The sequence below is a fragment of the Tursiops truncatus genome, chromosome 4 (genome assembly GCF_011762595.2).
Source record: "Tursiops truncatus isolate mTurTru1 chromosome 4, mTurTru1.mat.Y, whole genome shotgun sequence".
Lineage (NCBI taxonomy): Eukaryota > Metazoa > Chordata > Mammalia > Artiodactyla > Delphinidae > Tursiops > Tursiops truncatus.
Genome location: NC_047037.1, coordinates 135,556,550 through 135,582,883, shown reverse-complemented (window position 1 = coordinate 135,582,883; position 26,334 = coordinate 135,556,550). Strand labels below are relative to the sequence as shown.

Genomic DNA, 26,334 nt, shown 5'->3' with positions numbered 1-26,334 from the left:
AATATTTATTTATTTACTTATTTGGTTGCACGGGGTCTTAGTTGTGGCATGCAGGATCTAGTTCCCTGACCTCGGATCGAACCCAGGTCCCCTGCATTGGGACCGTGGAGTCTGAACCTCTGGACCACCAGGGAAGTCTTTTTTTTTTTTTTTAACCTTAAGACATCCTTCCTGTTCCTTTAATATCAAAAAGTCTAGGAAGTCGATCACAACTGCCCCCAGTTGGCATCTTTGGTCCGTTTTTTACCAAGTGACTGACAAATGAAGTCGTTATTAAGCTCTTTCACTTTCAAAATAGCAATTTAAAAATCAAATACTGTGTTATCTCATTGGTCAACTCCCGCACACACACACAAACAATCTTTTCAACTCAGTCTCAAGTGGATAGTATTTTCAGCTGTTATGAAAACCCTTTGCTTTGTTTTTTCCCCTTGGCCCTTCCTTGGTTATCTGAGGGATCCTATGCGCTGATGGGTGCTGGGGAGTCAAATCTCTGGACTGCCTGAGGCCAAAAGGCAGAGCTGCACTGCCCTGGCCGCTGGTATGTTCTTTTGTAAACTGGCTACTTTTGAGAAACATGTCCTGTTAATCTCCAAGAAGGTTAGATTTCTCCCGGGATCTAGCCCTCTTCTTGTCTATGGAGACCAAATTTATCTCACAGGCTTGTAAAGACTGGGTTACAGCACAGAGCAAGAGGTTCACAAAGCAGCCCTAGGAGCAGCAGAGAGCCCCAGCTGCCTGCAAAGAGAGAAAGGTGGGAGGGGGACTCCAGGGAGCTCTCCTTACGCAGGTGACTCTTCTCTGGGATTTAGTGGTCCCCGCAGGACATTTGCACAAACCTCGTCTACAGTCTGAGCAGTAGTTAGGTCTGGGTGAAACAGGAACACACCCCGCTGAGCTAACCCTCAATCCCCACCTTCTACCCTCTGCCTGGGATTGTCCCAAGGAGCAGGCAGGAGTCTGCTGGGCCCGCGGCAGCTGGTGGCACCCCCACAGAGGACCTCTGCTTGCCTGCCGCCAAGAGGAGCTGGCTGTGTGCCGAGCCCTGCGGTAGGCAATTGCCATGGCCTATGTTCCTGTCTTACAGATGAAGAAACTGAGTCCTGGACGGTTTTTGCTATTTGCCCTGGGGTGGTGAGTGGCGTTTCTGTCCCTGAGCCTGTGATTTTCCACCACCGCTTCCCACACTTCGAAAACTGGCATGGGAAGAAAACCAATAGTGTTCCATGTTCATTTCTGGGTGGAGTAGAAAGTAATCTTATAAAATAAATATAGCTGGGGGTTCTCAGTACATAGGAAAATCAGTTTGCTTCCCTTTTGGGGAGCAAACGGGGCCAGGATTTTTATGGAGGGTGGCCGAACACCCAGTTTCCTCTGCCCTTTATACTGTCCCTGGTGCCCACGAGGCACACCGGCTCAGTTGCCCAGCTTTCGGCCACCCTCGTGAAGCGCTCTCAGTGAGGGCAGGAAAGCACAGCCATTCCCACTTAGAAGCAGAAAAAAAGGGAAAGTTTGCCCACAGTGTGAGGGTTCTTTTTCCATCTGCCACCCACCGACAGCGCTGTGCACAGCCCTGCCCCCTTCCCTCGTGCAAACATGACCCACCTTCGTAGTTTGGCACGAGGCTGTGCCGAGCAGGGTTCACCGGCGGCTCGGAAAGGCTTTTAGCTGGAGACTGACTGCCCGGCACTAGGGGGTTGGCATAGTGCCACTGGCACTCGCCGCTGGCCGGCAGCGTGCTCAGCAGAAAGCGTGCCACCTCGCACGGGGATCCTTGGGGCTGCCCGAACTTGGCCGGCAACATTGGCTTTTTGCTGCTGAAGACGTGAGAGTCCAGAGGGAAGTGTCCGTAATGGTAGGAGAAGGGCAGGCTGTAGGACGGGGCGTACAGAAGGTCGCCGCCTTCTGAATGGAGCTGCTGTTCTGGGGGAACTGGGGTGTGGACGGGGGGGCTGGCTCTCCAGCTTCCGAGCTGGCCGCATTCCAGTTTGTCCATTTGGAACGAGCTGTATTGCTGCCGAGCGAAGAAGACGGATGAAGGGCTCACCGAGGGGCCGGCGGCAACCGCTCTCCAATCCTACAGTGCCCACCCCATCCCAGGGCTGGGCCCACCCCGGCCACCAGCACGCGGTCCCACCAGGGACAGGTGCCCAGGAGACAGCACCCCGGGGACCCACCCTCTGGGTGGAAAGAGATCTCCTCACCCCAAGTGACAACACACCAGATACATGCAGCCACTCGCGCCTTTTGAGAGCTTGCAGAAGACTTTAAGAGACAGGGAAGGTTTCCATTAAAATCAAGTGCTATGGAAACACGAGGCACCAGTGTTCTGAGCCAGGTTTACATGGATTCTAGCAGCTGATCAGCCTCCCCAGTGGAGTCTGTTTCCTAGACCTGACTCATCCCCCTGGATGGTAGCTCTGCCTGCCTTCCCCAGGCCGCGTCTCCACCCTGTGGGCGGGACATCCCAGGGAAACTCCCGGGCTGGGAGAGCCCTGAGTGCGATCAGAGGTGCCCAGGTGCCCCGAGCCCCTGCAGGTGGTGTGTGTTACCTGTGGGGGGTAAGGGTTTGTTCTCAGCTTTGTCTTCATCTTCATGTTTTTGGGTTTAGCTAATTTCCTAGTTTCTTGTGAGGTAGACAAGGCGGTCCTCCAGGAGTCCTGGGACTTGGACGTGGACACCTGGTCCAGGGACAACTGCAGTTCCTTGTATTCGATGTCCCTGAGGAACAAAAGAGGGGGACAGGTCATGTCCACGGGCTGTGAGGAAGGGTGGGCTCCGGGACTGTCCCCAGGGCGAGTTCATTCGAGAAGCTCCACTGTATCATTTCCACTAAGTGGACGGGGCTGGGGTTCGAGGGACGGCCCACCCTCGTTATAAAAGCCACCCCACAGCCTCGAGCTCAGAGCCCCCGGGAGATGCCGAGTGATGTCAGTGTTCTTCGGCAGGAAGAGAGGGAGCGCAGCATGGCTCTCTCCCACCGCGTGAGCCCCACGCACGTTTCCTGCGGACACCATTCGCCACTAGGCAGGGTGTCAGGGCACAAAGGAAAGGACAGAAATGCTACTGATCAGTTTAAGTGTCTGTGGCCCAGCTGCTTCCCTGTTTAGCACCAGGGAGGTGTGAGTGGCGACCCTTGGCGGTCCAGGAGCCTGGCTTCCAGCCTTGTCCACTTCCACACCAGGGGCCCATTCCTGCCCTAAAGAGCCAACTCGGCACCGTCAGATTCTCAGGAGGGGAAGTTGCCCAGAGCCCTAGCCCTAGCCCACCTGGGCCTGTTTGCTCAGGTAGAATCATTAAAGGACTAAAATGCTTTCTCCCGTACAGTTTTGCTAAAATCACTCTAGCCCTAAAAAAAAACACCACCTACCTCTCACCCCGCCCCAAACCCCCAGGAACCTGGCACTCACTCTGTGAAAGCACAGAGAGCCTAAAACCTCACTGCATTAGAGAGGACCCTGTTCAGGGTGGGGCTGGGTGCAAAGTGATTTAACACGTAATAGCCACGTTGGGCGGAGAGGAACATATGGTCCCAGGTAGACTTAGGTCCTGTTGCTTCTACTGGTCTTAACTGTGACTGAACTTAACGTTCTGGAGTTTTAAAGGCGCTAAATATTCACTATCATTTACAACAGGCTACGTAGGAAGACAAGGAAAAAATGGGAGATAGCCCCTGTCTCAAATGGCAGAAGCAGCAGGACGACCTAAACGTCTGTGGCCCCAAAGAGTATAAATTTGTATTCCTGGTCCAGGATATGCACCCCCTTTCCATCCTGTTCAAGATGGGGGGCATCGCCCACCCGCCCTCTGCCCACTCACCCCCCTCACCCGGGGCCGTCCGATCCCATCCTCAGCCTTGGGGCACACCCGGCCCTCAGTGCTGATACAGGAATCCTTCAGCCCTTCCCAGACAACCAGATTGTTCAGTAAAACAAAACAGGAGACAAATGAACAGTTCCAGAAAGACAGAGGGAGAGAGAGATGGTGCTTCTGGGAGCGATCTGATGAGGGCCGGGGGAGAAGGAGAGAGCAAGGAGAGAAACAAATGCGTCTGACTTACGTGAGGACATAATTGACACTCACGATGCAGTGGGGCCGGGACGAGCGGCTGTTGTGCACGACAGTGGCGCAGCTCTGCACCCACACCCAGCCGCCAAGCTTGGACAGCAACCGGTAGTACTTGGTGGTGACCTGGCCCTTCACCAGCACTGCAAGCACAAGGTGACATGAGTCCTGGGGAATGATTAGGCGGCCCTTCACCCGCCTTGGAGGAGGCTGCCCCCGCAGCTGACCTACAGCCCAGGTTCTGGACCTTTCTGGGGTCAAGGACACCTTTGAGAACTGGACTAAGGGAGTGGGATTTCTCCACAGGAAGATGCACACGTGCGTGTGCGTGCTCACATGCACGGGCACACACGCAAGATTTTTGCCTACGATTTCACGGGGTCCACGGAGCAACTTCTCCCCTCCCCTGTGAAGAACTCGAATTTAATTGTCACTGCTTTCACTGGGAGAAGCAATTAGTCCCCAGACAACATTGGCACCTGGCAGAGTGATAATATTGGTTTTGTTTTTTAGTTTCCAAAATGCCATAATTACGTTATAATCCCCCAAACTCATAATAGGTGGAAGGAAGGGTGTGTGTGTGTGATGTAGTTATTTAAACCCAATAGTAAGTTAAGTGCATTCAACGGAGTGTCACATTGTTGCTGATTTTTGCTGTCCCCAGAACATGTGTGTGCTCACAGTGAAACTGTTTGTCACTCTATTGCCATTTATACTTCTTCCCATTAACCCTAGTTCTCCCTGGGCCCACGAGTTTCCTATGATGCTCACGTAGGAGAGACCTCTACCTGGCTGTGTAATTTCTGAAAGCTGGACCTGTAGGCCCATCTTCTATGCAGGGCTACAAACTCTGGACCTCTAGGCAGCCCACTTCCAAAGCCTCCAGGGGCACCTAAGCTGCACTGATTCCCCTCAGGGCCTTCGGGAGAGCAGGGGGCGGGCTGTGGGGAGGAAGGTGAATTGGTGAGGTCCTTCTGGATCCACAGCTCATACCCATTGACACACCGATCTCATATCTAGGAGTTACTCCTATGGGAATTATGAGTAATGCAAAGAAAGACTCAAGGGCAAAGAGATTCCCTGAAGTCCTGCTTCTAATTCAGGAGAAAAGGAAGGAGAGACTTACCTGTCTAATAATAAGGAAGAGGGTATATAAGTGATGGGATACCAAGCAGTCACTAACACGATGACTGATAAGAATTTGTAATATGACGGGGAATACATATGACACAACGTTAAATGAAGGAAAGACAAGACTCAACTGCATAACGTATAATCCTAATATGAAAACGTGTGCGCGTGCGCGCGCGCGCACACACACACACACACACACACACACACACACACACACACGCCCAACTATGTGATCTTGGACAAGTTGCTAACTCCCTGTGCCTCGGTTTCCCCGACTATAACAGGAAGATAATCACAGTCCCTACACCATCGGTTGCTGTGAGGGTTAGAGCGTTCGTGTGAAGATTTAGAACAGTGGCAGACTTGCGCGAAGGACTCGACATACTAGCTCTCGTTTATCAGACTGATGAAATTACAGGTAGTTTTCATTTTCTTTTCTTGATTTTCTGAATTTCCAACAAGGAGGGGGTATTCGTTTTATAATCAGAATGAAATTTTAGTTAATTTTCACATGGGTAAGCAGTCTGTCTGGGGGTGGGAAGTGGAAATACAACGTCTATGAGGCCCCACACCCCCTAGGGATGAAGCCAGGGTCAAACGTGTAACCACCGTCCAGCCCAGACGCCAAGGCCGGGCTCTGGAACAGCGCAGGACCTGCTGTTTTCTTCCCAGGCTTACCATCGGCATGTCCCTGGACTCAGCTGGCAGAAGTAAGGTCATGCTGAAGAGTGTAGCCCATGCTGGTAGGAAAGCGCCTCTACAGTGCTTCTTTTCCTTGTGAGGACTGCTTTTTTAACAACGAAATACAAGGTTCCTATTTCCAGCCCATTTTCGCATACACTGCCTCGTTTACTCCCCTGCACACACCCGTGGCAGGCGGGCATCACCAGGAAAACAGAGCTCGAGGACATGGCTGGGGCCCGAGCCACGTCCTCTGACTCCCATTTCTCAGGGGCCATTGTGTGAGGAGGGGGCAGCGGCCTCTCGAAGTTTCTGTGTAGCTACTTATGGGGGTGGGTGTGGGCCAATGTTTAGGGGAGACTCGGTTAACCAATTTGCTTATGGCCCCGCAAAGAGAGGCAACATGATCAAACTGAGGTTCCCATCTGTGGCTTTCCCGAGATGTCATTCTTTCTTCAACAGAAACACCTGTTAATCTCTTTGGCTTTGATCTCAAGGACCTCTATTCCTTGCAGTGTTTGTAAGGCCCCTGGGACTATGACATTACACTTTTCCTTTTTCTTATACTTCCCCTTATTTCTTACAATATTCCTAAAATCTCTCCACAGTCATCTTAAGCTGAATGCAATGACTATTGGAATAGTTATCCCAAATATTTTATATGAGGATTCGAATGGCAGGATTTGCAGAGATTTTATTAGCGCTGACCCTCCCTGAGTCTTCTACGATGAAGCTTTAGATACAGAGACCAAACAAACATAGATGTAGTTTTTTGTTTGTTTGTTTGTTTGTTTTGCGGTACGCGGGCCTCTCACTGTTGTGGCCTCTCCCGTTGCGGAGCACAGGTTCCGGACGCGCAGGCCCAGTGGCCATGGCTCACGGGCCCAGCCGCTCTGCGGCATGTGGGATCTTCCCGGACCGGGACACAAACCCGTGTCCCCTGTATCGGCAGGCGGACTCTCAACCACTGCGCCACCAGGGAAGCCCGATGTAGTTTTTTTTAATTTTTTGGTTTTTCTTTTTGCTTCTCTGTGACCCATGGCAATAATGAGCATATCAATTCAAGGTGAAATCCTAGACACTTAGTCACAACATTCTTCGGTTTGCTCTAGCTCCTCATCCCATCTGTTGAATTTAATAATCTGTCTGAAGGATCCCAGGCCAGAGTGCTAAGAAGCAAGGCCCTGCTTACAGTAGTTAGTGGTGCATGGGGACAGGGGGGAGATGTCCCCTAAGCTGTCAGCTCCTGCAGGCAGAGGCCCTGCCCTTGCACCTTCCTCTGGGATGCAGCATCTCTGACATCCAGATGAGAGCCAGTGGTCACAGTTTACCGAGGCCACTCTGGAATGGAACGTCTACTTCCACAAATACACTATCCAGAAAAATGGATGGCCTTCCTGGTTCTTCCAGAATTCCTCCTGGTTCCAGAATCTTTCCTGGAGGCATAGCCACGTCAACGAGCTGGCCTCTGGAAGGAAAGTAAACTTTGGCCTCAAGCATAATATCCATTTCTGTTTTGAATTTTAAGAGCTGAAAAGGACACCAAAAATGCCTGTCGTGGGTTGAATGGTGTCCCCCCAAAAGACATGTTCTAGATTCTAACCCCTAGAACATGCAAATGTGACCATATTTGGGAAAACGGTCTTTGTAGATGTAATTAAGGATCTCAAGGTGCTATCATTCTAATAACAAGTGTCCCTATAAGAGACAGAAAAGGAGAAGACACAGACACACAGAAGGAGATGGAGGCAGAGACCGGGGTTTGTGGCCACAAGCCAAGGACCACTGGCAGTCACCAGAAGCTGGAGGAATCGGGAAGGCTCGTCTCCCAGAAGCTCCACAGGAGGCATGACCCTGCCGATGCGCTGACCTCCGGGACTGTGAGACAGTACACTGCTGCTGTTTCACGCCACTCAGCTTGTGGTATTTGATTACGGCCGCCACAGGAAACTAACCACCCCTGTGGGGAAGATGTAAGTGCAGTCCCCGTGCTCTTCCTGGCTCTCGTCTCTGCCAGCAGAGCCTCAGGGAGAGCACAGTCAGCGAGACTGGAGACAAGCCACGTGGTCCTTTGGGGAGCGGGTCTCGGTGTCCTTGACCCCCCATGCCCCTGCTCTACACCTGGGGCTGGAGGGAGTTTGGTCACTGAGACCTGGAAAGCCCGGGGGGGAAGAACTTCCAGGGGGCTGCATTGTGCAACATCTGCAAAGTGACACTGACCACAGAAGATGGGTTCAGCCAGACCCATCAAGCCACACCTATAAATGTCCAAACTGCTCCCAGGGAGCAGGACAGCGTGTGGATCGCACTGTGCTTTCTATTATCGATTATTTCCCATTTCATTGCTCATGGCTCCCCCTTAATGCACAGGCTCCCTGCACCTTCGTCAGGAAGACAAAGCTGCTTCTACCTCCAGACTCTTTTAGAGGGGAGCATCTAGAAAGGATCTGCATATGAATTAAACTCCATCATCCATTTCCAGTCCAGAGGCAAGAGAGGCCAGTGGCAGAAGCCAGCCTCCCTGTGATGTCAATCAAAACTCCTCACGGTAGATTGGAAACTTCTTTCAACTGTATTTTCTATTTGAAGACCTTTGTCCCTGTTCCACAGTTGTGCTACAGAGTGGTTGCAAGCTGACATCCCATGGACTGCATGTGTCCACAGATGTGCTTTGTTGGTGGCATAGTGTTGCTGTTACCCAGAATGCCTTTGGCTGGGTCATGTGTTCTCCAGTTTGCCACAAGCTCCACCACTCCATATTGCCCCATCTGCACCCACTCATACATTCATGTTACATGTCCGGCCCCATAAACATTTGGGTTTGTGGCCCCTGTACGTCATTTAAAGTGCGTTTTCCATGGGTCTACACCAGCCATCCTATAATTTTGTTGTAACAGTTATTGCTTGAAATATGTGGACCACATATTCAGGCTTCAAAGCCTTTCTGTGACATTGAAATGTTTTCATAGTTGGACACAGCCTGTGTTCTCTTTGGCATTTGGGCTTGGCCCACTCTGGACAGGGTCCTACCTAGAGAACTAGGTGAAATTCGTAACTACTTTGGATGAACAGCCATGTAGACATCATGGTTCTTCTAAAACACTGTTGTCCACAAGAATCCTGCCTGGTGTCCCTGACACATCTTCAAGTTTACAGATATTGATCCCCGCCCCGCCTGTGCACCAGGCTGCCCCCTGCCCACCCTGAGGACCTGCAGGTCAAGCCCCCCATATACAAGAGTCTCCCAAATGCTTTGCAAAGGGAGCAGGGAGGCAGGGAGGCAGGCCCCTGCTGGGAGGACCTTCCCAAGGCCACGGGACAGGGCTGCTAGGGCCTCCCCTCAGCCACCAGGAGGCAGTGAGCCGGGAACGAGCTGGGAGGGTCCAAGACATTCCCTAGAGGATCCCCTAGAGGATCTCCTTACAGAAGGTTCTGGGGAAAGCCCTGGCACAGACTCACTTGGAGAGCTCAGCTGGGAATGCCCAGGACCACACTGACCAGAGGCTGAGGTGCCGGGGCCATCCCAGCCCCCATCTAGCTGGGCCCTGGAAGCCTGTGCTCCCCCAGACCACAAGGGCCAGCCCCGCTCCTGTTCACGCGGCTGACTTTCTGGAAGGCGTTGATTCCCTGTCTTGCGGGGCTGAGATTTCTTCAGACCTCGTGGACGCCTGCTGCCGGTTAAGATAATGTTTTGAAGAATGTGTGGAAACCATATGGCTGACCACGGTCCTGCAGAACCATCACTTGTTACGTCCAATAAGGCCTCTAGCAGAGCCCTTCGCCTGGCTCCTGGGTTTCGGACACCGGTGTGGAGAAAGCGTGGCCCGGGCAAACCGGACAGCGAGCTTCCTGGGGTCCTGGGTGTCGGCAACTGTTCGTTTTCTTCCTGAGCCGAGTTACTTGATCAATTGCCAAGACAGTCGGTCTGTACGTCTCCCAGGACCCGGAGGCTCCCTGGGGGACTTAGAGGCCTGAGGGGCCCAGCGGGTGGGTCACCGCGGCCGCCTTAGGCTGTGGTACATGGAGGGGAAGCAGTCAAAGCCGCGTGGGTGCCCAGGCCCCGGGGGCAGCCCCCAGGCCAGCTCCGGCTGTGGTCAGATTGAAGGACTCGAGGTCCAGTCGCCAGAGGGGAGCCTGCAGGGCGGGAGGCTCGGCCGGGCCCCTGAGCCACCAGAGCAGCCGGCAACAGGACCGAAAAGTCACCTTGTGAAGGGACGCGTCCCACCTTCTCGGTCCCCTCACCTGCCCTCCCCAAGCCGGGATGTCCAGCTAAGTGGTGGGACGGGACCGTGCCCACCACTCAGGCGAGGCTGAATTATGTCCTCTCCTCAAATTCACAGGTTCACATCCCAACCCCAGGACCTCAGGACACGGCTGCGTCTGGTGACGGGGCCTTCAAAGAGGTGATCAGGTGAAATGAAGCCACGTGGGTGGGCCCTGACCCAGTATGACTGTGTCCTTAGAAGAAGAGGAGAATGCAACCCAGACACACACGGAAGGGAGAGCACGTGAGGACACAGGCCGGGCGTCTACACAGCAAGGAGAGCGAAGAAACCAGCCCTGCCGACTTCCTGACCTTAAGCCCGGTCTGCAGAGTTTCGTCCGCAGCCTGCGCTGACTGGCAGACCGCACAGCACGTGGGCAGCATGAGGGAGAGCACTGCCCGGAAGCAAGAGGCCGGCCCCGCCTGGGCACCGAGCCGGGGGTGGAAACAGAACCGGACAGGGTGCGGGGCTCGCCTCAGCCCTCACGGGGCGGGAGCTTCAGTGTGACGACACTCTGGCCATCCAGCAGGGGCCCTGCACAGTGGGAGCAACAGGCCCCCAGAGAGGGGACAGCCACGTGCGCAAGGACAGGCGAGGGGCAGCCTGTGGAGGGACGGTGCCTCACGGAGCCAGGGAGGGGACGAAGCTGAGGACACGCAGTGAAGAGGTGGACCTTCACTCGGGACTGGCCGCCTCACACCCCTCCCCCCACCACAGACGCCCCAGAAACTTCCAGAGGCCCCACCTCCCGCCCAGGCTCCCCCCACCTGGCCTCAGGCCCCCCAACCTGGCCTCAGGCCCCCCTCCCCGCTGAGGCCCCATTCCACGCTGAGGCCCCACCTCCACCCTGAGGCCCCACCTCCACCCTGAGGCCCCATCTCTACCCTGAGGCCCCACCTCCACCCTGAGGCCCCACCTCCACCCTGAGGCCCCATCTCTACCCTGAGGCCCCACCTCTACCCTGAGGCCCCACCTCCACCCTGAGGCCCCACCTCTACCCTGAGGCCCCACCTCCACCCTGAGGCCCCACCTCCACCCTGAGGCCCCATCTCTACCCTGAGGCCCCATCTCTACCCTGAGGCCCCACCTCTACCCTGAGGCCCTACCTCCACCCTGAGGCCCCACTTCCCCCCCCGAGGCTGCTCTTTGCCTGAGCCCCTGGCAGATAAGGGGTACAACACCCCAAGAGCAGCCTCAGCCAATGCCTGGAGTGTATAAATACCCCCACTCCCTCTCTCCTCAGTGCCACAGCTGAGGCAGGTGTCCTGCCTGGCCTGCGAGGGTCCCCGGCGGATTGGGGGCCGGTGGCCTGTGGCAGCAGCCGCCGGACACGCCCCTTCGATGGCTCCCTCCCTTCCGCCCCTCTTCCCATTCGCTGCCCCTGCTTCAGCCACTGTCCAAATAAACCACTGCCCTTGAACCTCAGACTCAGCTCCTGTGTTTCAAGGAAATTAAAGATATGCCAAGCATCCCTGGGTGGGGAGAGGCAGGAACGGGAAGCCCGGGAAGGAGAGTGAGGCCGCAGGGACCACCGGACAGAGAGATTTCAAAATCTCCCGAACAGCACGCCCTGAAGACCCGCCTCCAAACACCTGCCCTGGTTGCAGACTGTCTTCCCTTTCCTCGTCCAGCTCTGGAGGCGAAGTAACGTTCGGGGAAGCGTGTCGGCTGCCCTGAGGGACGTCTGGAGACGGTTCCAAGGCTGGAGCCGAGGCTGAGCTCCAGGAGACCCACTCCCACCTGACGCGTGGGTAGAGGCCCCAGCTGTTTCCGGCTGTCACTCGGCTTTCGTTGACATGGGGGGGGCAGGGAAGCTGGCGGAGGGGAGACGGGTGGGATCCGAGGCCATGGCCGCCGTCCCCCCGCCTCGCTGCCCTGTGCTCTGCACCTGCTGCCCCCGCGGTGGTTTCTCGGCCATGGTGAAGGTCAGAGTCACAGCACAGTAGCAGTCATTGCCTAGACTGCTATTTTCTGTTTTCTTTGATTCACCAATTCTAGCTCATCTGGCAAAGCCGTGCTCCCTCTGGCGTGTAAACCCTCCGCCTTTTCTGCGTGTCCCTTGGAAGCCCGTGTGCACTTCCCTCTCAGGAACCTTGCGATAATCGCAAAGTCTGGAAATCCCCAATTCCGAATGAAGTGAGGCGAATTCATCTCGTAAATCACAGGAGACCTCTCGAATAAACCCCCCCGGTAGGTTTAGGAAGTCGGATGAGCTCAGGAAGACGGGGGCCCCTGGTGGACAAGTTGAAGACCCATCGTGTGGTCAGGACCACTGAAGGCCTGAGCACCCAATGGCCTGTCCCACCCACAGACAGGCCTCTCCTCCTCCCAGCCTCACCTGGCCCACCTGGCCCAGCGCCCCTCTGGTTCCTAAGCGAAAAGCATCTGGTGCATGTCAGAGACACGGCAGCCTCCCACTGGCCACCACCATGGGCTTCATTACATTTCCAAAACACAAGTTGAATTTGTTCCCCCTGAAAACCCCTGTGCTCCTCTGTTAGCCATGCAATGCGAGAGATGAAAAGTGGTATTTGAAACAAAGACTAGTTCCGTGAGCTTCCTTTCTCTGCGCTTACAGGCTATTTTCCCACAGTTCAGCCCTGCTTTGAAAAATAACTCTCCCTTCGTGTAATTCAAGGGTTTGCTTTCAATTCCTGTGCTGGAGAGAGAGGCTCACCGTGCTCCTGCTTCAGGGGACGGGGCTGGGACCTCCAGGGCTGGGGCTTTTCCTCAGACACCCTGACAGTGGCAGGGAGGTGTGGAGCTGTGAACCCTCCCATTTGCTCCCCTGCCCGTGCCCCCCCCCCCCTCCCACTGCCTGTCCTTTCCTCTAGACTGTTCAGTGGTGCACAGCCTCCAGCAGGTGCCTCTTCCACCCCCCTTACTCCAGAGCACACGTTCCCAGCGGCTCCCCTCTACCGCCCGCCCTGCCTTTCAGGTCTCCCGAAGACCTAATTCTGTAATTGACACTTCCTGCCCCGTTCACACAAGGAAGACTTCTAGCTCCCGTATCAGCGGCCTGCCCTACGGAGCCCTTCTAAACAATAGGCAGCCGCTTCCTACCAAGCTGGGCTTCGAGAAGGTCAGGGATGTTTACATGAGATCGTGATTTGGCCATTTTTTAAAAAAAAGACATAAAAAGCTGCTCACAACTCCACGTATTTGCATGCACGGGGGCTTTTCCATGCTGTTGTGAATTACAAGGAGCAGAAAAAAGCTGATGGCGTCTGCCCAGCCAACCTCCTGGTTGTCACAGGTTTCTGCCCTTAGTGACTCGCGAGGAGAGAGATACCCTAGTAACTGCCGGGCTAACTGAGTCCCAGTTGTCACCAAACGGCCAGGCAGATGGCGTGGCCAAGGAGCGAGCAGCCCCAGGACCCGTCGCCCAGCTGCAACCAACACCAGCATCTTGTCCTCTGATGCCTCTTAGTCAACACACAGCGAGAAGGAGGACGTGCCACCCGGGCCACATTGCAGAAGCTCTGGCTCCCCCAGCCCCCGTACCCCGTTAACAAGCACCCCTGGACCGGCCGTTAGCATGGGGGGGCTGGGCGGCGGGAAGATGAGGTATTCTACTGCATCCCAGTTATTTGCTGCCTCGATTTGGTTCTATAAGAAAAGTGTTACTTCTTTCACCATTTCAGTGATGAGCGCCTCCACCCTCCCATCCAGATGTTCCCCAAACTTCCTCTGTTGACAAATGGAATACTGTTGGTTTTCTCTTTCTACATGGAGTTCTCCCATCCTAGAAACCTGTGGTCTCCCTGAGCTTCCCAACCAATGATGCACAGCGGTTGGAGGCCGAATTCACTGGTTTCAGCTCCCAGCTATGTCACCTCCTTGCTGTGTGACCATAGGCAAGTGGCTTAACCTCTCTGAACCTCGGCATCCTCAACAGCAAAGGGAGGATCGTGAACATGAGAACCTCCCTCACTTGGTTGGAAATGGATTTAATCACTTAAACAAACAAGTGCCGGACATTAGTAAGGGCCCTGTAAGTATCAGTTCTTCTACTGCTGTTGTCGTTATCCACAACTGCTATCCAGACGTCATAGAGAAATTTAGGTTCCAAATCCATAATCTATTGAATAGAATCCAGCAACTTCCACATCATCCCACACCTGCCAGGGTTTCACTGGACAGTTTAGAAGTGACAGTGAGTGCCTGTGCTGAAAGCAAGGGCTACCTGGAGACAGGCTTGATGTTTAAGATTCGTGGGTACATGATGGGTAGTCATGGCATCACACAAGGGACGCTGCCCCCACTCTGTCCTCGGCGCTCCCTCCCAGGCTGCCAGGGCTCCTGGCCAGGGTGAGCACAGTACTCACAGAGGTGGTGCGCATATCGCAGGTGGAAGACGTCGCAGCCGTGCACGTGATGGTACAGGGTCTTCTCGATCAGGTCCTGTGGCTCGTACCCAGTCAGCTCGGTCACCCTGGGGGAGGGCAGTGGCTCCGTGAATTACAATGCCCTGCAGATTGCGTTTCATTTAAACTAACATTGGTTTTTCCAACTAATCAAGTGCTAAAAGGCTTGGGGGTGGGTGGAGAGAGTGTTGATTTTGGAAACTGAGAATGATCTTTTTTTTACAAGAAAGTCTATGAGCTCCAGCCCAGTGCACGACACAGCACTCGTCATGAGCAGGAATGTCCTTCTGAAGCCACTGGCTGGAAGGTTTGGGATGGCTCAAAACGGTCAATACCTTTTCAAGGTGAAGCCTATCAGAGGATGCTTAAGAGTGGACTTGATACTGATACTGGGAGGAGCTACCAAGGTGAGACAGAGCCCACTCGCTGCGGTTTTTGGGGGGGAAAGTCCGGTGTGAAAGTTTTAAAAATTATTCTGGTAAAATATGCATGACATAAAATTTACCATTTTAACCATTTTAAAGTGTACAATTCACTTGTATGACCATCACCACTTCCATTTCCAGAACATTTTCATCACCCTGAACAGAAACTCTGCACCCATTAAACAATAACCCCCCACTTCCCCCTCCCCAAGTCCCTGGCAACCTCTCTTCTACGTTCTATCTCTAGTAATTTGTCTCCTCTAGATATTTCCTCTGAGTGGAGGGATGCAATATTTGACCTTTTGTGCCTGGCTTCTTTCACTTAACATGTTTTCAAGGTTCATCCATGTTGTGGCATCTACCAGGATGGCATTCCTTTTTTATGGCTGCATAATATTCTGTTTCATGTAGATACCGCATTTTTTTCATCCTTTCACCTGATGAGGAAAACTTGGGTTGGTTCCACATCCTGCCTGTTGGGTGTGCGAACCTGTAACCCTCCATCCACACTGGACACTGTTCCCTGGCACAGTGGGTCTCAGGATGATGCTATGATGATTGGGGGATTCCTGCAGATGAGATTTAGGGAGTAGCTGGAGACGTTTAAGACTCCTATCGGTGGAGAACTGTTTTCCCCCAGAAAATAGTATAATGACACCCCAAACTGTCGTGACTGAAGGCAAGGCTTATCGAGCTCGCTGTGGAAATGGAAGCATTCTCCCTGTGCTTATTCACCATAGCCCATTTTTTATTCTCATCAAGCCCCAGGCATATTCATTTCCCACTTCAGTTCTTTGAAGAAGAGTGGCTCTCGGCACCCAAGACGGCATCATCGCTAGCATTTGGATCGCTCCACCCGTCGGTGAAAGTTGCATGCGGCCGTGGTACCTATTCCCAGGCCATGGATAACGGTGCTGGGAGCCACGCCCTCGGAGGAGGTGGCCCTAACATCTTGGTGACAGACATTCAAGAACAGATGAAAGTGGAGACAAGAGGGGATTCCAAAGGAGGTGAGGCCATGGTGAGAAGTCAGTGGGGACTGAGGGTGACGGGGCCTAGGGGCCCTGCTGGCCCAGATCTGAAATGTTAGCTGTAAATTAAATGGGGAAACTTGACCTCACTTTCATTCCCTAACCCACTCCCCTTTCTGGGGAGCTCTGCACAGGCTTTGGGTCGTAAATCTCTGTGAGCCTCATATTTCCATGGAATCACTCACTATTTGGTGTACACATTTCCATGGTGTTCCTCCAGGGCAGGAAGGAGCTGGGGCTGGAGGTGGGTAGAAAGGGAATTTGCACAGGCCAGAGCCTCTCAGGGCTCGGGGGACCTGTCCAAGGGCCACCTAGAACTTCAGGCCCCACTGGAGTCTAACTCCGTGTGGCAGGAAAATTGAGACGTCTGGCTTCCCCCCAAAAGAAAACCAGGCATCTCTACGGTGTGGGGATGAAAGAGGCTTCCCAGACCCTTTGGACGTAAAGTTTCAGAACAACGGCCCCGAATGTGTAAATGAATCAGAAACACATGTATTAAGTTTCTCATCAAAGTACACACTGGCTTTAAAAATTAAAGGGGAAGGGAAGGGTTTGGCAGGCTGCCCTCTTGTTTTTTTCCAACCTTCTAGTGTCTGAAGACCTGTCAGAGGGATTTGCCAAACCCCAAACATCGCCGGGTTCACCCATCCTTAGCAAAAGCACCAGCTACAGTTTCAAAGTGAAATACCACAAAACCCCCATGAACCAGATTTCAGGTTACGCCGAGTTCAGTTTTGTCTGGGATTATGCTGGCGGGGGGGCACCAGCTGGGCCCTCCTGCCAGGACTCCCACCCTGGCCCCTGTGACTTTGGGGCTGCTGGGCTTCAGGCCAACCCCTTGCCGTGGCTTCTGGGGTTTGGATGTGGGAGTTGACATCACCCTGCCAGGCCTTTCTACTGACCCTCTGGCACTGGGCCAGTTCTGTCCCCCAGCCCAGTGGCCTTTCAAAGACCATCGAGTTGCAACCGACTGCAGACCAGAGTGTGAAGAATTCTTCAGGGCCTCCTAGACGACGGGGGTTCAGAAAAGACCTCAAGGCTTTGCTAAAAGCTTCCTGGTACTTAGTAGAACTTCACGGGCTTCTGTAGAGACAGGAAGTCCTCCTCGAGACGGCCACCTTGCTTTACTACTCACCTCGGGGGTACGGCCCTTACACCCAGAAGCAGAGGCTCCCTTCAGGAGCAAGCTGGCCTCTGAGCTAAACTCACATAACCTCCTCCGTAAAGCTCCCAGATTTGCCCCTCACGTTTCAAAGCTGTGTGGATTAAACAACTCGAGGAGACCTGAAATCTCTCCTCTGGGGAGATGCCCCTCTTTCCTCTTCTAGAGGATTCACCAAGCCTCAGAGCCTTTTCCCGGGATGGTCAAAGAAAAACTGGGAGATAAAACAAGGGAGAAACCCATCGTATCCTCCCAAATTTCTAAAATAATGAACATGGACAGTCAGATTTTCTTGCAGTCCACCTTTTTTTTTTTTTTTTTTTTTGCGGTACGCGGGCCTCTCACCGCTGCGACCCCTCCCGCTGCGGTGCACAGGCTCCGGACGCGCAGGCTCAGCGGCCATGGCGCATGGGCCCAGCTGCTCCGCGGCATGTGGGATCTTCCCGGACCGGGGCACGAACCCGCGTCCCCTGCATCGGCAGGCGGACTCTCAACCACTGCGCCACCAGGGAAGAAGCCCTTGCCGTCCACTTTCCGAAGTGGCTCCTAAGTCTGGAGAGAGCTTCTCTGCTCCTGCGTGCTGCAAGGCCTACCCCACGCCCGGCTCTGGAGCAGCTCCCAGCCTCCCAGCTCCTCCCTGCAGGTGCCTCCGTCTTTACTGCAAGAAAACAGCCCTTGCCAGCGTCTGGCCCTCCCAAGAGCTGCCGGCATCTTTCCCCCAAGGGGTCATATTTCCTCTTTGCTTGGAGTTTCTGGGAGCGTGAGGACGACCCTGTAAGGCCGACCCTTGTCATTTCTCTACCTCTGAATGGTTCTGAGATGCATTCACGATGAGCTAGGCTAGTGTCTTCACCTCTTATCCGTAACCAGGTAAGTTTATTTTTATTCCATAAATGGGTAAAAGGATCAATTTTACGTCATGTATATTTTACCACAATTTTTAAAAAGTGAAAAAAAATCAATACATCCTAGCTTCAGGATATACAGGAAAATGTGTGTGTGTGTGTGTGTGTGTGTGTGTGTGTGTAAAACTTGTCTCCCAGAAAGCTCAGCTACACACACCAAAAGTCAGGAGTTGGGTCTCTGAACACTCGTTTCTGTCTGTACAGTTGAGGAATCTTAAAGGCCAAGAGGAACAACGACTCACCTTGCAGGTATATCAGGCTTTTCACTTTTACAAATGCTTCCCATCTACTACGTAGCTTCATCTTTCCTAACATCTTTGTGAGTAGCCAAACGGGCAAAGGAAATGGAAGCCCAGGGAGGCCCCGCAGGCCCGCAGCCTGCCTCGGGGGACGCACAGACGCCTCCCCAGGCCCAGTGAAACAACAGGTCAGTGCCTCTGCCTCGTCCACCCTCCCTCCTCTCTCTGAGAGGAGATTCTCAAATTGCTGGGCCTCGCCAAGTGGGAGACAGTTCTGGGGACGCTGCAGCCTCGCCCTCCCCGTCAGCCGGAGGTGCCCTCCCAGCCCAGCTGCCGACGGGCACCTGTGGGTCCAGCCTTCCCCCCAGAGAAGGCCCCCTCTCTGCTCGCTGCCTTAGCCCTGCAGGGACCGCAGAGTTCGGCTGCCCGCCAGCTGGAGCTGGAAGCCCTCGCAGTAACACACACCGCTCAGAGTGGAGACTTTCTGTTTGTTTTAAAGTCCTACCAACTTGACGGAGACACAAGGCAGAATCCTGACCTCATGGATCTTCAAAAGGCTAACTTTTGCCCACAACACATATTTCCAGTTCAAACTCCAGTGAGACGATGAAAATATAAACAAATAAAACAAGTACCTATAAGCTGGAGAGGCCAGCCTCTCCTGGACGATTAAGGTCGATACTAATTCTTTCACTAAATCTCTTTCTAATTCATATTCTTAGTACAGCTTATTGCTTGCTACATGTTGGTTTAATAGTGTAGCTTTCAGGGGCCAGTTTCCACCATCAGAATCTTCCGGAACTCTGCAGCAGCAGGTGCCAAACTCACCTGGAATCCAGGAATATCAGCTTCAGGTCGAGGCTGGCCCTGAACATGAACATGTTGCTGTGCAGCTTGATCTCAGTGATGGCGCTGGGCGGCAGTGACTGGCCCACGGCCACCAGCCCCACGATCTGGTAGCATGAGTCGTACAGGGACATGTCCAGCATATACTGCCTGATCTTCAAGTAGCCGCTGCAGTGTATGACCTGGGAAAGCACAGGCAGGGTCAGCGGGTGGTGCCCCAGAGGTCAGACTGGTACCCACCGCTCCTGGCTCTGGGCCTGCTTCTTTTCTGGAACAGGTTGGAATATTCCCCCAGCCCAGCCTCTACTGAGCCGTGCAGCGAACATGCTGACAGACATCTGATTCACTGCTCGGAAGAAATGAACTATGCTTCTTTCTTAGGAAACAATATCGTCATGAAATATAAGAGTTATCTTATGCAATTGACTATCCCAGTAACTCCACAAGTGAAGACTCTCTGCTGTATGATGCATTTATGCGTAATTAACTCACGGCCATTGCAATTAGATGCCACAACAATGGCATTTTGGGGAGCTGAGCACTTGTTCCATAATGTTCACTTCAGTAACTATAAAGCTCATCTCCCAATGAGATTGAATTTCGCAATTGCTAACTTGACATTTAAATAGTTTGACAAGCTGTATCGCTCCAGTAAATGAAGAGTTCTTTCAGTACAATCAAAAAAGTCCTCATTTTTTTTTTTTTTTTCCGGCTGTGAGGCATGCGGGATCTTAGTTCCCCGACCAGGGATCGAACCCGTGGCCCCTGCAGTGGGATTGTGGAGTCCTAACCACTGGACCGCCAGGGAATTCCCTTTAAAAAAAGTCCTCATTTTGAACGTATGCTTATTTTATTTTATTTACTTTATTTATAATTCAAGATTTTATCCACTTGTAATAAACAAAACTCCAGCGTGGCTATAGAAACACTTCTAATTGTTGTAGCCAAGAACCATACAGGAGAAAATGTATAGTGTTCCAAATATCAAACGGAAACATCTGTACAGCCCTAAGCTTCAATATTGAAGCATTTACACCAGTTACAGTCAGTAAATTTTTTTTTTTTTTTTTGCGGTACGCGGGCCTCTCACTGCTGTGGCCTCTCCCGTTGCGGAGCACAGGCTCCGGACACGCAGGCTCAGCGGCCATGGTTCACGGGCCCAGCCGCTCCGCGGCATGTGGGATCTTCCCGGACCGGGGCACGAACCTGTGTCCCCTGCATAGGCAGGAGGACTCTCAACCACTGCACCACCAGGGAAGCCCAGTAAAATCTTTGAAAGAATCACGATCATCATAACAGCAGTGATGAACAGCTAACATCTTAAACCCTCTTTTCAAAAACTTTCCTCAGGATTCCTGAATACACTCACAGTCTTGAGGGCTGGAACAAATCTTAGAATCTTTGGAGTCTGTTCTCCCATTTTACTGATGAGGAAACTGAGGACAAGGTAGGTGATGTGTTTTACTTAAGATCAGACAGTTGGACGGTTAGTAAGTGTCAGAAACATCTCAGGACCCAAGTCTCCAGAAGAATATCTACAGGGTGCAGGGTGGTGCTGGAGGCTTCCACCTCTGAGGTTTAGGGTCTGGGACAGCAAATAAGAAAAGTATCTCCCAATCTGTGAAACAGAGTGAGGTAATGGTCAAAGGGAAGAGCTGGCATTGAGGCTCAGAGGAGCAGGGCTGAAGAGAGGTTGAGGGAAGGCGGACCCTGGGATGGGTAGGAGGGGGGAGGGGCATTCCAGAAAGACAGGACAAAGGGCAAAGGCACAGGACCCTCCCCTCTCTCTTCACCCCACCCCTCCCTCCTTTTATGCAAATTCTCCCGTAAAAAGGCTCCCGTCCACCTCTAGCCCCAGAGTGGTGGGCTGATGACCCTCTCTCTTCTGAGGCAGGAGGAAGTCGAGGCACGGCTGCTCCAGCAGTACTGCCCTGCGTGCAATGTAGAACCTGAAGGTGCCAAGGTCAAATTCTACCCTTAGCCCCATTGATTCCTGGCCTCAGACAACGAAATCCAGCCTGCCTGGAATATCCCTGTAAGATTCCAGCTCTCACACTTGCCGTGAGTAGCGTCCCTAGAAAGTTCTACATTAGGCAGTGGTGCCTTCCTGTCTGCAGACGTTCCTGAACGTGGAGCAAAGCACAGCGAAGACCCACCGACCCACCGCTGCCCCTTCCCGCCTGCAAGCCCTTGGCTCCCGGTACCTTGTATCCGCTGCAGGTCAGGCCGGCGTTTCTTTTCGCCAAGACACACTTCATTCGAAGAAAGAACGACCTCTCGATCTCATACTCTGAAAGCAGGCGTGAGGTTAGATTGGCAAACTGTCCCACGATGCTTCCCCTGACTTTATCCCAACACTCCCAATAAACCCTCTGGACCAGATCAGGCAGCCAGAGGCCTTGGCCCAGTCCACCCAGAACCCCACCCAGAGAGGCGGTGGCCAGGACCCGGCGCAGCTTCCACGTGCTCCAGAAAGGGGTAGCCCGAAACATGGCCACAGCAAGACCTTGCTAAACGCCAACCTGGGGCCAAGGTGAGGATCCGTGCGCAGCAGCCCAGCCCTGCTCAACCTGCCGTGTCCCCTGATGGTGGCCACAGAGAGGCCTGGTGCCAGGAGCATCGCCTTGGCCAGCCCTGGGCCGAGCCTGCTAGGAAGCCCAGAAGCATCTGATGTCCCCCCTCTGACTGACTGAGAACCAGAAGTGCCGGCCTTTCCCCGGCAGAGGGAGCCGGCCCCAGGGCCCCTTGTGCCAGTGCGCCCACGGCCATGGGCACCGAGACTGCCCCGCATCGTGGGATGGGGCAAAGGACCCAGCAGACCCACTGGGCCAGATCAAAGCTTTCACCCTCAGTTACAGCCCTGGATGGACGCCCACCCCCTCCGCCCCTTTCTCTGGCCCAAAGCCCTTCCTTCATTCCTGTCGCAGGCCGCACACACGAATCTCCAACCTCACTACTGCAAGCGCAAACGTCCCCCAAGGAAACACCCTCTGCTTTAGTGAGCGGACACCAGCTCTCTGGGCACGGATGGCAGACTGTCCTCGCCCCAGGGTGAGAGCGAGGTCATTCCACTCTAAATAAACAGCTCTTTGGTGGTGGTTAATAAATTAATTTTTAAAGAAAGGTTACCGCTAGGAATGGAAGCAAGGCCTTCCGCCCCTCCCCGAGGGCACTGCCCAGTGTAGATAAGGGCATCACCTCAGAGGCCCCCCTCCCCTAGTTGGAGGGGCTGCCATATTTACCCACAATTTCTCTGCACAGCTGGGGTCTGGAGGCAGAAGGCTTCCCTCTAACATGGCGGCCTGTCTACCCCATTTCCAGAAGAGCACACTCAGGTGTAAAAACCATCACCCAGTAATTAACTATCCAGTTCTGGGGAGGGCCCACTTCTCACACAATTACCATAAAACAAGGAGGCCAGTTCAGACACAGAAAACCAGCTCTGCAGATGAGGTGAAAACCAGGTGCTGTGACCCTCAGAGCCTGAACACTCGGTTGGCTGTGGAAATGAGTCAGTGGGAGACCCCACGTCTCCCAGACCTTCTCCTCCTGTACTGTTGGCCCACCTTAGACGTGGACCCTGCAGGAAACTGGACGGGTCTCCCGATACTCCCATTTGCTGTCATTTTCTAAACACTTTTTAAAAGGCTACTACGTGGAAGGGTAAAATGAAACCGGAGCTACTGGCAGAAAGCCCACTCCCGTGCAATTAACACACTGTAACTTTTTTAAAACAATGACAACACATTCAATATCTTGTAAAAGCCTATAGTGGAAAAAATCTGACAAAGAATACATATAGAACCGAATCGCTTTGCTGAACACCTGAAACTAATAGAACGATGTGAATCAACTATACTTCAATTAAACACACACACACACACACACACACACACACACACACACACACACACACACACACACCACAATGTTCTGAGGAATTCTCTAAGATTCCAGCTGTCTTTGTCTGACTTTAAACAACCCCAAAGTGAAAGCGTTAGATTCGGAAGCAATGTGCTCTCCTAGCCCTTATTTTGTTGGAAATTATTTCTTCGGAGTCGTATTCCTGTTCATGTATGCAGCCGGACCATTTCCAAGGACTTAAGCACCACAGGCCATAGCTACAACTAAGCCCCCATCTCATTTCAGAAAGCGACAAACCAGTCTCCCTCCTTGGTAGACACAGGGTGACTATTTCTGGGGCTAGAACATGGGGGCCACAGAGCTGGATCTGCAAGGGTTTTTTTTTTTTTTTTTTTTTTTGCGGCATGTGAGATCTTCCTGGACCAGGGCACGAACCCGTGTCCCCTGCATCGGCAGGCGGACTCTCAACCACAGCACCACCAAGGAAGCCCTGCAAGGGGTTTTAAAACTGAGTGTGCTATATGTGTTCTCTCCTCCTAGCCTCAGAATGGCCCATCTCAGGAGGAAGCAATAAGAATGGAACCCTTTTTTTTTTTTTTTCCTGTGGCCGGCTACCCCATTCTCATCACTTTTGACACTTCTTCTTTGGCATTGTGTCTCACTAGGGGATTTTGGCCGAGCTGGGATACCATAGTCCAAAGCAGACAAGAGACCCTTTGGTCAGCACACTGGTTGGTCTCATTGGGCCATCAGAGGGAGTTACAAGGCCAGGGCCCCTGGAATAAGTTCTTCTGTGTCTTCCTAGCACACATGGCAATTGTAAATTAAGAAGTCATTTGTGTGAAGACGTGTTCCACACCCTTACTAAACAGCCATGCCACAACTGTTCTAACAGGTGCTTAAAACAATACGTGCTAAATGTTGAGACTGTCAAGAGAAAACTCCTGTCGCCAAATGCAGCCAGGTCAGCAAGACAGACCTGCCTCATCCGTCTAGACCAAGGCTTCTTAACTGACTCGTGCTGTGGCACAAAACCTGCAGATCCCCTCCCAGAATAACGTTTCTGAGAGTATAAAATATATGAGATTACAAAGGGGATCAGCTGTACTGAAAAACATCAAAATATTCCAACAAGCGGTGCTGTGGTTATACATGTGCTACTTTATTAAGACATTAAATAACAAGATCCTGGCAGACTCTCAGCTCCTGAAATTTCAAAGTAGTGGTGAGCGTAACCGATGTGTTTAAATACCTGAAACAACCATAAGGTGACATGAAAATATCTGTGAATCTTGTTGTAGGCAAAGCCACAGGTACTTGTGATAGTGAGATGGCTTACTGTCTACAATCTACAAGCAAAGGAAGTGCTAGATTTCACCTAGAGGGAAGAAAGATGTCATTTTCCCCGTGCAATTTCATGCCCCCCGCCCCGAGTTTTATCCTCGGACGCTCTGGTTAAGAGGCCCAGGTCTAGACCTGTGTCGCTGGCATTCTAAACCAAGAGCACCTTGGGGTGGAAGCCTTGGACCACTTTTCTCTGTCTCCTACCGTGCACCTCTCACAGTCTCTGGCACATGAAAGGGTATCAGTATTTGCTTTAAAGGACAGAAGCAGAAAAACAAATCCCCACTTGGTGGACCCTGCATGTTTGCTGGAGAGACCTGGCTGGGCATCATGGGAAACTAAGCCCTAGGGTCACAGCAAAGAGCATCGTCCGGTGTTCATTCTGGTTTCTTTTCGTCTGGAGGAAATACCTTGGAGCAGGTGATGGTGAAGAGGCTGGTGGGCTGTCAGGACAGCAGTCATCTCATCGTGGTCGGAAGGATGGATGTACTCATAAATGCTGTTGCCCGTGAGCTCCACCTGCCGCGGAAAGGAAGGGAGGGGTCAGGAATCTTCTCTAGGACTTCGGGGAGGTGGAGAGGTGAAGGTGTAAGGTGTATTATAGGTACACACCTGCCAGGGAGAGACAGGACCTTGATCTCTGTGCACAGCCCACACCTTACCCTCACACAGAAATGTTTGCCTTTTCTCAGTCAGCGCCCTCCCAACAAGGCCAGGGGGGCGTCCTGAGCAGGAGTGAAGTATGGAAAAGGTGCACTGTGGACCGGGGGACCCTCCTGGCCTGGGGAGCATCCTTCACACGGGAGGCGGCTTAAATCAGACCGGAGCCAACCCCCGTCCTTCACCTGCTGCCTGTGGGGACTGGTGGCCAGGAGGCCAGTGGCCACGTCCAGAGCAGGGTCCCTGCGACAGCTCGTGCCCACGGAGGCTGAGCACGGGAGCCTCGGGGGCACCCTGTGCTCGAGGAAGACCCGCCCCCACCAAGGTCCTTTCCTTCGGACCCTGCTGGGCCTTTCACGTGGGCAGAAACCTGGTCCAGCGTGCCTGTGCTAACCCCACGGCTCGCACCCCTGGGTGCGGCTGGGTGGCTGAGTGACCTCTGGGAGGCTGTGGGTCACTCCAGAGAGCCACATGACCTTGGGGCTGCTCCCCCGACATTCGGACACCACCTACTTCCAGACACACCCCACAGAGGACAGCACGCAGGCCTAGAGGCCATGTCCTTGTTGGACTGGACCCTGCTTTGCAGGCATGGGCGTTTCCAGGAAAGCACCATAGTTAACGATCTTTCCACAGAGGTCCCCGGAGACTCAGGTCCTAACCTTGAGAATTTTTGATTGTTCTCCCAAACACAAGTGTCATGATAGGGGATGACAGAGATTCTTAGGACCTGGGCCCCTCACCCATCGGAAGATGGGCAGTGGCATAGAATGTTCCAGAAACTACCACCAACGGTGAAGCCTTCTGAGCAGTGGGGGGGGGGGGGGGATCCTTTTTCAGAGATCAACAGTGCAGACAATGGCAGTGAGTCAGCGTCAGCACACCTAGAGTACTGGAGGTGGGGGCAGTGATGGTACTCCTACTGCAGCCAGTGGGAGCCCCACAGCCCAGTTCAGGAAGATGCTGAGAGCGTGAGGAACTGCCTTGGCGTAGCACAGAGCCTTGGGTGGGTCTGGGGACTTTCTCAGCCCCGCCCCCAGGGGACAGGGCGAGATCAGAGAGCAAAGCCAGGCTGTTATTTTTAAGTGTGTCTTGTCGCCTGTTTTTTTGGCTGCTGTCAATCGGAGCAGAGACTCAATCCTCGGTAAAGGGGCAGCCCCGACGGTGCCGTCTCACACAGCAGGGCAGCCCCAGCCAGGCAGTTTAATGGAGAGGTTCTCCCAGGAGCCACTGTTCCAAATCAGCGTCAAGGCCATAATCTCTTTACGCGGGACCAGGGGGCCGCAGAGAGGTGAAGTCAGTCCCACTCTGCCCAGCCACTTCTCCCAATGTGTTAAGATGTGTGA

At 53.2% G+C, this 26,334-nt stretch overlaps 1 protein-coding gene across 3 annotated transcripts in view; it reads right to left on the bottom strand.

Moving 5' to 3' along the window:
- Positions 1-26,334, bottom strand: part of SIM2 (SIM bHLH transcription factor 2) — a 47,081-nt gene that overhangs the window by 3,036 nt on the left and 17,711 nt on the right. For all 3 annotated transcript variants that reach the window (XM_033856049.2, XM_033856050.2, XM_033856051.2), the window contains 7 exons: positions 24,739-24,847; positions 21,325-21,410; positions 19,103-19,302; positions 14,474-14,580; positions 4,061-4,208; positions 2,553-2,721; positions 1,606-2,014 (listed from right to left, as the gene is read on the bottom strand). In XM_033856049.2, coding sequence (XP_033711940.1) covers positions 1,606-2,014; positions 2,553-2,721; positions 4,061-4,208; positions 14,474-14,580; positions 19,103-19,302; positions 21,325-21,410; positions 24,739-24,847 — 1,228 coding nt within the window. The remainder of the gene's footprint in view (positions 1-1,605; positions 2,015-2,552; positions 2,722-4,060; positions 4,209-14,473; positions 14,581-19,102; positions 19,303-21,324; positions 21,411-24,738; positions 24,848-26,334) is intronic.